General features: G+C 35.3%; 2 protein-coding genes across 2 annotated transcripts; one reads left to right on the forward strand and one right to left on the reverse strand.

Moving 5' to 3' along the window:
* Nucleotides 1–5,795: 5,795 nt before the first annotated feature.
* Nucleotides 5,796–12,000, forward strand: LOC110777974 (RNA polymerase sigma factor sigA). The gene is made up of 10 exons (XM_021982542.2): nt 5,796–5,956; nt 7,415–8,148; nt 8,530–8,728; nt 8,835–8,927; nt 9,272–9,400; nt 9,546–9,599; nt 9,705–9,782; nt 10,085–10,147; nt 10,729–10,841; nt 11,566–12,000. The coding sequence occupies exons 2-10, from the start codon at nt 7,508–7,510 to the stop codon at nt 11,672–11,674; spliced, it is 1,479 nt and encodes a 492-aa protein (XP_021838234.2). The 5' UTR covers nt 5,796–5,956; nt 7,415–7,507; the 3' UTR covers nt 11,675–12,000.
* A 473-nt stretch (nt 12,001–12,473) lies between these two features.
* LOC110777973 (glycine-rich protein 3 short isoform-like) lies at nt 12,474–13,345 on the reverse strand. Its single transcript, XM_021982541.2, has 2 exons — nt 13,192–13,345; nt 12,474–12,856 (listed from the first exon to the last, which is right to left on the reverse strand). Exons 1-2 carry the CDS (start codon nt 13,304–13,306, stop codon nt 12,657–12,659), a joined length of 315 nt encoding a protein of 104 aa, XP_021838233.1. The 5' UTR covers nt 13,307–13,345; the 3' UTR covers nt 12,474–12,656.
* Between the last annotated feature and the right edge of the window lie 924 nt (nt 13,346–14,269).

The raw sequence follows: 14,269 nt of genomic DNA on the forward strand, positions 1-14,269 counted from the left end.
ACAAAGCCTGTGAAGTCTGTGAATCAAATTGAAACAAGGGCAATGATGATCAACATGCTAATTCCAGCAATCAAGGCAAAGTGGCCATCACATGAAGGGGAAAAGGTCATCTATATTATTCAAGATAATGCAAAGGCACATATATTGCAAGATGGTCCTGAATGGCAACTACACTACAAACAAGATGGGTTCACTTTTGTGTTGACTCAACAGCCAACAAACAGTCCAGATTGCAACATATTGGACTTGGGATTTTTCAGGTCCATTCAATCACTTATGCACAAGAAAATGCCTAAAACTGTGGAGGACTTAAGTGGAGCAGTGTATGATTCTTTTAATGAGTTGCATCCTAAGACATTGTCTAATGTGTGGATGACATTACAGTTTGTGTCTAATGAGATTCTTAAACACAAGGGCAACAATGATTACCAACTTCCACACAACAAGAAGAAGATTCTAGAAGATGAAGGCAGACTGCCAGAGTAAGTCAAGGCACCTATATGGGCAGTTAATGAATGCATGCAACTCTATGATGAATGGAAAGCAAACCAGTGAAGCAAAGAAAAAACAATTAGATAACTTTTTGTGTTTTGGGGACATGTTTTTAAATTGACAAGTAAAACCAATGTGTCACTTTTGTAAGCTTAAATGCAAGCATAACATTAGGCAAAACATTTTGTAAGCATATCTTTTGGAAGCATCAATGAATGAATCTCATGTTTAAGTTTAGTAAAGTTTTTTTTCATCATTCTTATTCACATCAATATAGACTAATCTATAAACAAGGCAGCATTGGCAGAAAAAGGCAGCATTGGCAGAAAAAGGCAGCATTGGCAGAAAAAGAACAAGGCAGAAGAGGTAAGGCAGCATTGGCAAAACTATAAACAAGGAAGGCAATAAACAAGGAAGAAGTACATAACAAGAACAAGGCAGCATTGGCAGAAAAAGAACAAGGCAGAAGAGGTAAGGCAGCATTGGCAGAAAAAGAACAAGGCAGAAGAGGTAAGGCAGCATTGGCAAAACTATAAACAAGGCAGCATTGGGTAATTAAGAACAAGGCAGCATTGGCAAAACAAGAACAAGGCAGCATTGGCAAACCATGAACAAGGCAGCATTGGCAAGGCAACAAATAAGCAACATTGGCAAGGCAACAAATAGGCAGCAGAGGCAAGGGGACTTGCAAACACAAAGACCAGTCAATCTAATTGTTATTCTCAGTTACAAGTTGGTTTTTCATCATTGAATCTTATGACATTAATATCCTCTTGCCGAATGGAGCAAATTACTAACACAATTTAAAAGGGTTAAGGAAACTGACTCCATTAAGCAAAGGATACTAAGGGCCTAAGAAACTCAGGACATACAAATTCACATACAAATTTGACTTAAACAACCATTTCATCATTGATAACAAATGAAAGACAAGGCAAGAACAAGGCAACATAGGCAAGGTAGTGAATTACAACATGAATGATCATTGAGACATAAAACTCAGGACATACAAAATCACAACTCTAAACACATCGGCTTCAAAATGGAAATAAATAATAATATCACATCATTTTCGGATGGAAATTATTCCCACTTTGAAACCGATGCATCGAAAGATGTAATTTGACAAAAACAATCAATTCATCATTGATAACACATGGAATATGCCTCACATAAACAAAGAATCATAAATATCTCAGAATGTCCCCAAAAATCATTGAATCAAACCCTTTCCAATTAAACTTAGCTCCTGAAAAACACCATGGATGCTAATGGTGCATGAGTTTGATTGAAAAACATAGGGTTTGACACTCATAAAATGAAGACTCATCACAGATCACAAGACATAAGTACAAAACTTTATCACATCACATCTCTAAACACATCGGCATCCAAATGGAAAGAATGGAAATTCTTCCCAATTGGAGGCCGATGTGCCAAAAGATGTAATGGACAAGGAAACAAGAACAAAGCAGCAAAAACAAGGAAGCAATGAACAAGGCAACATCATTGAATCTCAGTTAAGTTGTTTTACATCATTGACAGATTTGTTTCTAAATGATTTACAACCTCATCACCAATTTACCAAAGGGGATACATGATCAATCAATGATGTGACATGATCTGTATTCCCTTTTGTAATTGGTGATGAAGGACATGTTTAGAATCAAATATCTCAGGTTATCAACACATACATCACAGAATATCAACACTAACATCATTGAATATCAGAAACACATTATACATGTTTTGCAAGACATGAATTGCCTCTCCCGTCTAATGCCAGTTTATATGTGAAGGATTCAATTTCATTGTATCCTAACACATTAAGACTGGAAAAAGACCGGAAAGCCAAAATAAATCATTTACACAACATATATAACATGACATAAGATCTCAGAATGTCCCCAAGCATCATTGACACAAACCCTATCCCCTAACACTTAGCTCCGGAAGAGCATCAATGATGCTAATGGTGCACAAGTGTTATTGGAACATTGGGTTTGAGTCTCAGCAAATGAAAGACTCATCACAGATCAAGCATAACAATAACAATCAACAATGCATCAGATCACCATGAACTGATCAAAACATAGGGTTTGAACCTCATCAAATGAAAGACTCATCACAGACCTCCCACTGATTCATGGACATGAAGCATTAATCAATCATAAATACATGTAGGGTTTCATTTCTCAGACATATTGACACACATCATTGATCAAGTAGTTTCAATACTATCATATCTTTAACGTTCTTCTGCCCAATGGAATGATTGATATTCACATTTGATTGTGTGAAATGACATTCACTCCGTTGGATCGACAAAAGAAGTTAAAGGACAATTATTAAAACAAAGATCTCAGAATATCAACAATCACATCATTGAACATCACAAACCTCCTAATATTGATCTCAGAATGTCCCCAAGCATCATTAAAACAAATCCAAACCACAAACACTTAGCGCCCGAGAAATATCATTACTGATACTAATGGCAGCACGAGCATTTGTGGTTAGTAAGACTTGTTCCTCAGCATTAAAAAGACTCATCATCGATCACAATAAATAAAGGGACATTACTTTATCCTAAAGGGACATACTTGGACATTAAGCATTCAACACAAGGCCACACTGATAGGACTGAAATTATATTCATTTCATGCCTTTACTAATCCAAAACATAGTTATACTGATCAAATCTCATACTCACCAAAGCATCATATTTATCATACACAAAACATACCATAAAACAGGGGACATTAAGCCATCAAATCATGTTCATCACACAGACAACATTCCACAAAATTTCATAACCATATGGCAACACCATCATCCAATCATCATTATCAATATCATTATACCAACATCATTATCTAACATCAACATCCATACAACTAATCACAACATCATCATCCAAACATCAACACCCCTGGCCAACAACAGATCACAGTTGTTGGCATCCACCTTATGACTCCACAGCTAGCCAGCATTCAATAAAATTAAAAAAGGGAGAAAGGAGACAGACTTATCTAAGCATCATCAGATGCTGAAGCCGAGTTTTTTCCCTTTTCAACTTTCTTTGAGGAGGGATAACCAGATGAAAGTTGTCCTGGAGACCCAACAGCATCACCATTCTCATTTTCACACTCTCCAACATATACCAGATCAAATGAATCAGACCCACTTGGTTCCTTGCAATCAATAGGGGACAACAACATGATTAGTGTCATCATAAAATAACAGGGGACCATGAATTAAAATCAGATTTAATCAAACAACTCAAAATAAAGTTCCAAATAATTTCAGATCACCATGGTTACCACATGCAAGGAGATAAATGAGAGCAAACCACACAATAATTCCATTAAAATCCAACAAATATTGTAAAAATCAAAATAAATTTCCAAATACATCCAGATCCCATTTTTGACCACATGCAATGAGATAAATGAGAGCAAACCACAAAATAATTCCATTGTAATCCAACTACTTTTCCGAATACATCCAGATCCCATTTTTACCCAAAAAATTTCAAAAATTAATCCCAAATACATCCAGATCCCATTTTTAACCACATGCAATGGGAAAACAGATCAACAAAACACATGAATATTCCGATTTTCTTCAAATATTTTCCAAATATATCCAAATAAAATCAGAACTCAATTTTAACAACATGCAATGAGAAAACAGAGCACAAAATAAAATCAGAACTCAATTTTAACAACATGCAATGATAAAACAGGGCACAAAATAACATAAAAAGCCCGATTGAATCCAACAAATCTCCAAAAAATTCCCAACAAATTCGAATAATATCAGATCTGCATTTTTAACACATGCAATGGGAAATCAGAGCAACTTATCCAATAAATAATCCGAGTTCAATGAACAATACTCCAAATAAATCCAACATTTATCAAATCCCACATTTTTAGACATGCAAACAATCATCAAACCATTTTAATAAAACCGACATAAATAACCCTAAATAAATCGCAAAAAATCAAAATTAATACCTCATCGGAATCTCCTTCACCGAAAAAATGCAGATCTGAGGGAGTGGGTTTTCGATCGTCATATTTTGACTCAACCTCCTCTCCTGGCTCCACTTCCCTCTTCCGAAACCATTCTTTCAAATAGTTTCGAGTACTCGTATTTTCTTTTTGGGCCAAATACAGATTGTTTTTATATTCGTCGGAGTAGGAATGCTCGTTATTGGGACAGTTGCACTTGGATCCCCAATCACAGTTGGAATCGGGGATTCTTTGACCGGAAGTTCCCACCCCAGAATCACCTCGAGATCTAGAGAAAGAAGAACCCATCGCGTACCAGAAAAACCGAGATAAACAACACAATCAGCGACGATTAGGGACCAAAAAGGGGACAAAAACAGAGGGGATCTGCTCGGAATATGATTCCGAATAATTTTTATGAAAGAATTTATGCGAAAACGTTTCAGATTTGAGAGAGTTGGAGAGGAAAACTCAGAACAGAGGCGGAAACCCTAGGGTTTTCTCAAGAACAGGGGAGGGATTTTAAGAGAGAGAGAGTGAAATAAGAGAGAGAGAGAGAGAGAGAGAGATCCGAAGAGGTGAGAGAGAGAAATCAGAATGAGAGGTGAGATAATGAGAGGTGAGATAGCGACGGGTTATAAAGGGGGGGGGGGGGGGGTGGGGTTAGGTTAAATAATTAAATAAGGTGGGTGGGTAAAAGTGGGTGGGAAAGGGTAGAATCTTAGGGTATTTTTGGTAAATAGTGGGGAATCTTAGGGTAAATTGGTAAAAAAACTATGGCCAAAAATAGTAAAGATTCAGTAGGGGAAGAACAAAAATAAATGCTAAAAAAGGAAATGGGAAGAACAAAAAGGAATGGAGGGAGTACTACACTAGTTTAGTTAGTATTTTAGAAAAAAAATTGAACTTTTTTAGAGAAAAAAGTAAATTAAAAATATGACGTCGGCATGATGCGTGTGTTCTTTCCTTAACGATTCTATCACGCGGTGTTATACAAAAGTTATTGTTATTTATTTTTAGTGTAGAGATAGTCATAAGAACAATAATATAAACGAGATTCAATCCCAGATTATGGTATAACTCCCAACCCTTTAAATCAATTAAACTACTCATATACATTATTATCCTTTAATAGGGAGGCTAAGTTCATAGAATATACCTTGTGAGAAAGCATTGATTAACTCATTTTATCCTTCCACAAAACTTTGACACCCCCATAAAATAAACTCAAAGGAAACGTGAACAACCTCAACCACATAAAATAAAGAAAAACACACATAAATAAATAAATCTCAAATCTTCTTCTGCTCAACAAACCGTTAACCAACCAAAACTCACTCACTCTCTTTCTATCTATCTATCCCTCTTTATCTCTCTAAATTCTGAACGAATTTTCAGTCTAGTTTTATTAAGCTGAATTCATCACACCCTTAATTAATTATCAGGTACAAGTTTATATGATCATATAGTGTATACTATATGATCATTTGTCTCATCTCCTTTAAATTTGTTATTCTTGTGCGTGAATGTTTTGTTGTTTCTGTTATATTATTTGTTATTTGTTCAATTGCAATCTGTTTTTATGATTTATTGTTCGATTGTAATCCGTCCATTAAAAAAAACTGCAGCATTAATTTCATACTGGTTATTTGTTAGAAAATATGGGTTGTTTTTTGTAATGTGATCTTTGTTTCTATTTGTTTAGTGTTTTTTTTGTACTGTTTTTAATTGTAGTTCTTTGAATCTGGGTAAATTCGAATGAAGTTGTTTCTTCTTTGTTTAATCCGCCAATGTCAAAATTTCACACCATAATCCACTTGAAAAGCTGAAAGCAGAGAATTTTCAACTAGAAAAACAAATTCCAACCTCGAAGTACCCGGAATCTAGATTAGGGACATGGTTCAATTGGAAAAATCTATCATAAAATTCATTGAGGATAGCGTAGTTTTCCTAGTTGATAGATACTGACATACTGTTATGTAATCTTAGCCGATACAAATTGTTATGAAAATTATTGGAGGATAACATAGTTTTCCTAGTTGATAGATATTGTTATGTAATCTTAGCGGTAGAAATTGTTATGAAAATATTGTGGATAACGTACATTTCCTAGTTGATAGATATTGTTATGTAATCTAGATATAAATTGTTACGATAATTATTGAGGATAAAGTAGTTTTCTCTGGAGGAATGGAGGGGAAAAGAATGTGCATCATTATCTTACTGCTAAGTTGTTTTAGAAAGAGAAAAGTAACCGTGGGGTTCCTAGAAATCCGAAATTCTTTGAAGCTCCGTTTGATAGGGCGTATGTTTTCATAGAAAATGATTTTCCCCTTTTTAATAATTTTACATTGTTTGGTTTGACCAAGGTATGGAAAATAAATTTCCATAAGTCATTTAAAGGTGGAAAAACCTTTTCCATTTGAAAGAGAGGAAAACCACTTTTCCACCTTCCTCCTTACCTCCCTCTCCCTTATTCCCCTGAATCTTAACCATTTTCTCCCATTTTCTTTAAGAAACCAAGCAAAGAAAAACTAGTGAATCATGTTTTTCCTTGGAATATGTTTTCCATGGAAAATCATTTTGCACTGAAAACGTTTACACCCTACCAAGCGGAGCCTGAATGTTGAGCATTTCTCAATGCTAGTCCATAATTTAGCCAACAAATGTTTTGCTTGACTACGAATACAAACTAGCTCGTTTCGTTAAATTGGCAGTGACTTAGTGCGTGAGACTTTTTATGTACTTTGGTGGTGGTTGTCGATTGCTGTTGTTGCTGTGTGTTGTACTTTTTTTTGTGGTGCACTCTCCAATGTTTCCATCCCCTCCCGACATTAGACAAAAGAAATTGGAAAAATGAAATATATAATAATGAGAAGGCTAACAAAAGATACCTGGGGCAGATTGTAGAAGAAAATTTCTTGGGACAAAGTGATTGGCTTGAGCTTTGGAGTAGTGGAGTACCATGTTCTGATGGTGTTGCATGGTTCAGTCTTATGATGGCCACAGCTGCTGTCGTTGGGCTTAATGCTGGCAAAAGGCTTTTGAGCTCCTCTTTCTATTATTCTGATTTCACCGAAAAGCTCTCTTATTCCGGCGAACAATATCAGATTGCTCCCACTAAAAACGTAATTGTCGCCAAAAAAACAACTAATTTTAATCACAGAGGATCATCAATCAAGGCACTTAGGGAGTGTATAGATGGTACTACAATTCCTCCTATTGCTGAGCCATGGATTCCGAGATCTTCTCCTTTAGAAGAGGAAACTTTGGATCCTGAAACTCCATTGGAAGCTCTCCTTTTGCTTCAGAAGTCGATGCTTGAAAATCAGTTAGAGTTATCCTTTGAACGCCCTGGCATTAATGATATGTTTAGGGAGAACACTTGTAAGGAATCACATGTCACATCGTCAGGAACTCCAGCTCGAGTACGAAGGATAAATGCTAAGAAGAGAAGTCAGGTTGAAAGCAAACGAGAGATACCTCCAGTTGTTACTGTAAGTCCTGAGCTTCTTCAGAATCGTTCGATAGGGTATGTCAGAGGTATGACAAGTGATGTATTGCTGACTCATGCCCAAGTTGTCAATTTATCTCGAAAGATCGAAGCTGGTCTATCCTTGGAGGAGCATAAATCAAGGTACCTAATATTCTTCTCACTAGCTCTATGATTTCCAGTTTGAGACTGTTTTTGATTGAAATATTACCGGAATGATCTTCATGTCTCAGTGTTGGATAAATTTATACGTAGTATATCGATGAGTTTAACCATAAAATATTGTATTTCTTTTGGTATATTTAGAAAGAAGTTAGGTAGCATTGTTATTGCAAGTTGCTATTATAGTTTGTTCAACTGTTAATTGTCATCAAATTCCACCTTCTCTTTCTTGCTTTTTTCTTTTTACTTCCTGCTCCTTTCTGGTTTGATTGGTGACAATGACGATCTCCTATGACGATTCATGTTAGCTGACCCCAAATCATTTTGGGACTAAGGCTTTGTTGTTGTTGTTGTTGCCTTCAGACTGAAAGAAAAACTAGGGTGTGAACCTTCTGACGAGCAACTTGCGAATTCCTTAAAGATGAACCGCGCTGAAGTAAGATCCAAAATAATTGAGTGTTCGCTGGCCAGAGAAAAGTTGGCTATGAGCAATGTACGCTTGGTCATGTCAATTGCTCAAAGGTATGAGAACATGGGTGCTGACATGGCTGACCTTGTTCAGGTGAATTTCTTTCATGAACTTAATTCTGCCTTTTTCTTATCCAATAATGCTTCATATAGCACATCATCAACATTGTCATGTGAAACTCATCAAATATTTAATCTAGGGCGGACTGATTGGACTACTTCGTGGAATTGAGAAGTTTGATTCCTCCAAAGGGTTCAAAATTTCAACATATGTTTACTGGTGGATACGTCAAGTAAGTGGATTGCTCGTGTTACTTGTTATTATATAGAACTTATCCCCTTAAAATACTGCTTTTCTGTTGGATCTTGATAATTCCCTATTCGTCCTGGTGACTACTTGTAGTTATTCATTAGTTTAATCTCGAGAATAGAAAACGGTCAATTTTTTTTTTTTAAATTATTTATGAAAGTAATAGGAATTAATAATGGGTCTATTGTAGATTGTATGCCTGTTTAGTTCCAATTGAGAGATACAGCTAATCAAAGAAGCTATATCGATCTTTCATTTCTACGAGTATTTGCTGGCAATGTTAGCTTTCTCTCTTGGTTTCAATCTCAGCTTTGACTTCTTCTGCAGGGTGTTTCTAGAGCACTAGTTGAAAATTCAAGAACTTTGAGGTTACCTACTCATCTTCATGAAAGATTAAGTTTAATTCGCAGCGCGAAAACTAAACTTGAAGAGAAAGGGATAACTCCTACGGTTGATGTAAGTTGTATATCTAACTTTAACGAGCAACCAATTCATCATACTCATTACCATATGTCTATACTGAGGACTAGTTGTTACTCTTTGAACCTTAATTTTCTGTAACATATTGTGGTAAGTTGGTAACTTTCTTAACCTTTTGCAGAAAATAGCTGAATCTCTGAACATGTCTCATAAAAAAGTTAAGAATGCAACAGAGGTTAGTAAAACATTGATAGCACTCCGTAGTAAATAATTTTAGAAGGCGTGTTAAGTTGTGTTTGTCTTTTGTAATTTTTCTTACTGTTACTTATAATTGGTGCAGGCTGTCAGATCTGTCTTATCATTTGACAGGGAACCCTTCCCCTCTTTGAATGGTCTTCCAGGAGAGACATATCATAGTGTAAGTATTTTGAGGAAAGAGAACTCAGATAAGCGAGACGGTCATGTTCTTCGGTTACACCCTATTATATACGAAGTATTTATATTCACCTGATTTTACTGAACTGGGATTAAATTACTGAATAAATTGATGTTTACTGCTTAAAACTGATTGTCACTAATTCACTAGGATACGCAGTTATTAGTTAACTTATGAAAATTGACTGCTTTTTACTAAATACTAATTTCAAGTTGGAGAAGTTAGTTTTGACTTTCATGATTAATTTGAGCTCATTCTTAACACACTTTTTACTTGGCTGACAGTATATCGCGGACAATCGTCTTGAGAATAATCCGTGGCATTGTGTAGATGAATGGGCACTCAAGGTAATTGACATTAAATCAGACAGTGTCTGTCATGTTTGTGAAATACTTGTTTCAGTTGTTTGTCTCATCTTGACATTTGACTTAATTGGAATCAGCTCTAATTGATCAATTCGAGACTTCAGGATGCACATAATTTCTGTTCCTAATTCTAAATTCATTATCTACTTTAAAGAGAAAATATAGAAACAACAGATAATGAGTGTGTTGTTTAACTGTAGTTGAGAATTATGAGCAAATGTTGGAAACTTGATAACTTTCCTATCAGTCATAACTTCTTCCAGCTATATGTTTTTGAAACAGGAACTCTGAAAGACGTATAAATTTCTGTAGTTGAGATCATTTAAGTTATTTTTTCATTGAAAGAACATAAATATTACGAATGATGTACTATGTACGATTTTATTTTATTAAATTACCTATTTCTATATGGCAAGTTTTGATTGAAGTTTTCAGACTGTATGAAAATGATGTGTTTAAAGAGAAATGCATACTACACTTGCACGTCTTTGAAATATACTTATGTGATGTATAATTTTCATTTTTTTCACATTCATTAACATTAGCATCACTCTTCTTTGCAGCAAGATGTAAGCAATCTTATAGATACCACACTCAGGGAACGAGAGAAAGATATAATACGCCTTTATTATGGTCTGGATGATGAATCTCTGACTTGGGAAGAAATTAGCAAAAGGTGAGCCGGGATAATTATCGTTCTCATTAGCATGGCCCCCTCCCCCCTGATTTGGAGTCTTAGAGTCGGTGTCAGGAATAAAACAAGGGAAAGAATAGCATTTCAATGCAATATGAGAGTAAAACCAATATTTCCTACTTCTTTTTGAAGGAAGTGGTGGTTCTGTTAAGTCACCTGTTAAATCTGTGTCCGTGGATTTTTTTTCTTTTTCTGGTCCACCGAGAAAAATGAAAGCTGACTACTTAACTTAGCTGAGGAAATATATTTGTTTACACGATGTTTGGTCTTTTTTTTTTTTTTTTTCTTTTTTCTGATACCAAGGAATTTTTGATATGATTGTGTCAATCAACATTACCGACCAGGCGACCACCTCTAAAGTCTAACTGATATACTAGATCATGTGTGTATTATACATTTTATACTCTCTCCCATCCCAGTTAAAAGTTAACGTACTCATACTCTATATCACCTGTTGTGTCATGGATATATGTTAACTACTTTTAGTAAGTTTTTTTTCCAATTTTTCTCTAAGTGTTCACTTCTTTTGTCCATGTTTTCTTTCTGTTTAATTGTTGCGTCTTTAATTCTCTTACGTTAAGTTTCAACTAGGACGGAGGGAGTATGACTAAAACTTTCAAGTCCAATCCCATTTTCAATGATGTCCTGTTTTCTGAACTCCATGCATATCTTGATTTCACTTACATGACATTATTTGTGGGTTCAGGATTGGTTTGTCAAGAGAAAGAGTCCGGCAGGTTGGGCTAGTGGCGTTAGAGAAACTAAAACATGCTGCGAGAAAGAGAAGGATGGAAGCCTTGCTGGTGAAACACTAGTATGACATACGGTTCGTAGTCTTTTGTAGAGCTTATCGACCTGTGTATATATATATAACAGAACAGAACAGAACAGAACAGAAACGAACAGTACATTCACTTGCTTACAGTAAGTACAAGTTTTTATCAGGGGCGGCCTACCTTTAAACTTTATTTATTATTATATCCACTGTTTCTGAGATTAAGGAAGATCGTTGTATAGTTTTATGTAAGGATCACAACACAATTACTTGCGCATTATGTATTAATACAAGTTTGAATTTTGATCAGACATTTCTTTTTCTAATAAAAGGGCGCATATGATGTCTATGTACTTTTTTTTTCCACTTTCTGGTCCTGGCCGGTATAAAGTTGGATGCTTGAATGATTTTTGCTTATGGGTCTGCTTGTCTGTTGAAATAATCTTGGTTTTAAGGTAGTATATCATAACTCATATGTATAAGACCTTCACCTTCACAGTTCATACAATAAGGTTCATGAAGAAATGCAGGTTGCAGATGTTGTGCAGTCACGCGTGTATCATATAAAGCAGGTTGTTTTAGATTTTAAGATAGATTAATGTCAATATTTGAATGATTTGTTGATCATTGGTCATATTTTGCATACTGATGAACCAGTCTTTAAAGTGCTTGTTTTGAACGGATATGAGTTAACACTTAACAGTGACGGTGGCCTATTGATCGTTTGGCGATGGTGGTGGCTCGTAGGTTATTCGTTTATGGTGGTGGCCAGATCATTATTTTAGGTTCATGCTGCAGGGTATCCAAGTGAAAGCAAGTCAAGTCATGGACTTGAAGCAAAAACATAATCAACATCTTTATAGAATATATAGTTTTGGGTTGGCATAGATAATGCATAATGTAACCAAACAACCACTAACATAACATGATATAGCAATCCTTTTTATTTTAACGAACACTCCAAAACCCAGTTATAAGATCCATTAATCCAGTAGCTTGTCTTTAACTTGAGAATCAACATCCTAGACAGGATGGGGGCAACACCTTTGGCAGATACCATTGTAGTCACGACGACCACAACAACCAAATCTGCAGCTGTTGCGACCACCAGGACCGCCACCACCGGGGTATCCTCCACCTCGGCCAGGGTATCCACCACCGCCAGGGTAATTTCCATATTTGGCATCTTCAATGCCGTCCACCTTGTTGTGAGCTACATGACCTATTTAACGGCGGAACCAAAAAAAAGAAAGTTAGTAGGGGACCCAACATAAAGTTAGAGCAAAAATCAAATGCATACATAATCTAGTAACAACTCAATGTTTACCCTAGATCAAACATCATAACATACATACTTGGTACTAAATAGTTAGGAGTATAACAAGTTAACAACGACCTTGATTTAAGAGTACGTACTAGATAAATTGAGAAATACTCTCTTCATCCGGATTTCACACTATTAATTTGGATCACTAATTGTCATGTTACTAGTTCAAATTTCACTATCAACGTGACTATTAATTCTGGACGGAGAGAGTGCGTATAAAAAAAACTTACCAACGTTCTCAGCATCGCCGGAGTGCATAGTCACATCTCGGGCTGCTTCGCCAGCGTAAGCAATCATGAAAATAACAGCCAGAATGCTTAGCAAAAGTAAAGTTTTGGGAGCCATATTTAAACTTTTAGCTCTACAAAAACATACAAAAATAGAAGATAGTTGTGGATGCTAAGATGCAGCTACATTGGCTTCCTTTTATAGAGAATTAGGCATCAAAAGGTCTTGCGCGCACAAGGTGTACAATAAATTTATTGTACACCAAGATAACTTTTACCCATTTTTTTGTAACTTTAACTTAGTTTTGATTAACTTTTATATTAGTAAAAAAAAGTTGATAGATAAACATTCAATGATTAATTTTATACATTATTAGTGATTTTGAAAAAATAAGTTTTATTAAAATGAAAAAATTTATCACTATAAAATAGATAACTTTTACATATATAAGCTTAAATTTTACGCATTTTGAGTTAACTTTTACTTCGTTGTACAATATTTATTGTACAACCCTTGTAAATAAGAATTTGTGATTAGGCATTGGGTGGGGGCGGCCGGGCGGGGAGGATGCATGGGGTTGCCGTGGGATAGACAAGAAGTCGGGAGCCATATGACCAAGGAATGGGATGTCTGAATTATACAGTTGATTGTTATCATATTTAACACTATTATTTAGCTGTCTTTAATAATATTTTAACTAAATGGGATAACGTAAAATATCTACGTAGTACTACATATGCATACATTGCACAAGTATATATTTAAGCCCGTTGTTACCGCAATTTTATGTTACGTGAATATATGATTGCGATTTAGATAGTGGACCATGATGTATAATGAGTATGGTACACCTTAAGAACATAAATACATAGCTAAAAAAACATTACCTTATTTTACAAAAACGAAATATATTTATTATTTATATTTTAACAAAATGTAAAATAATATATTTGTATTGCATGTTCTTTTCTGTGTGTACAAATGTCATTTGCGTGCACCATACTCATGTGCATCATTAATTGTCCATAGTCCACGAGAAAACGTGTATTTAGCAATCTAAACACCGCAACAACTTTATAT

This window comes from Spinacia oleracea, chromosome 1 (assembly GCF_020520425.1).
Source record: "Spinacia oleracea cultivar Varoflay chromosome 1, BTI_SOV_V1, whole genome shotgun sequence".
Taxonomy (NCBI): domain Eukaryota; kingdom Viridiplantae; phylum Streptophyta; class Magnoliopsida; order Caryophyllales; family Amaranthaceae; genus Spinacia; species Spinacia oleracea.

Bases quoted from the DNA above. Each gene is read 5' to 3' on its own strand.
- LOC110777974 (XM_021982542.2), top strand. From the start codon at position 7,508: ATGATGGCCACAGCTGCTGTCGTTGGGCTTAATGCTGGCAAAAGGCTT. The intron at 9,401-9,545 runs GTAAGTTGTATA...AACCTTTTGCAG, and splicing joins GGATAACTCCTACGGTTGAT to AAAATAGCTGAATCTCTGAA. The intron at 9,783-10,084 runs GTAAGTATTTTG...CTTGGCTGACAG, and splicing joins CAGGAGAGACATATCATAGT to TATATCGCGGACAATCGTCT.
- LOC110777973 (XM_021982541.2), bottom strand. From the start codon at position 13,306: ATGGCTCCCAAAACTTTACTTTTGCTAAGCATTCTGGCTGTTATTTTC. The intron at 12,857-13,191 runs GTAAGTTTTTTT...GCCGTTAAATAG, and splicing joins CGGCGATGCTGAGAACGTTG to GTCATGTAGCTCACAACAAG.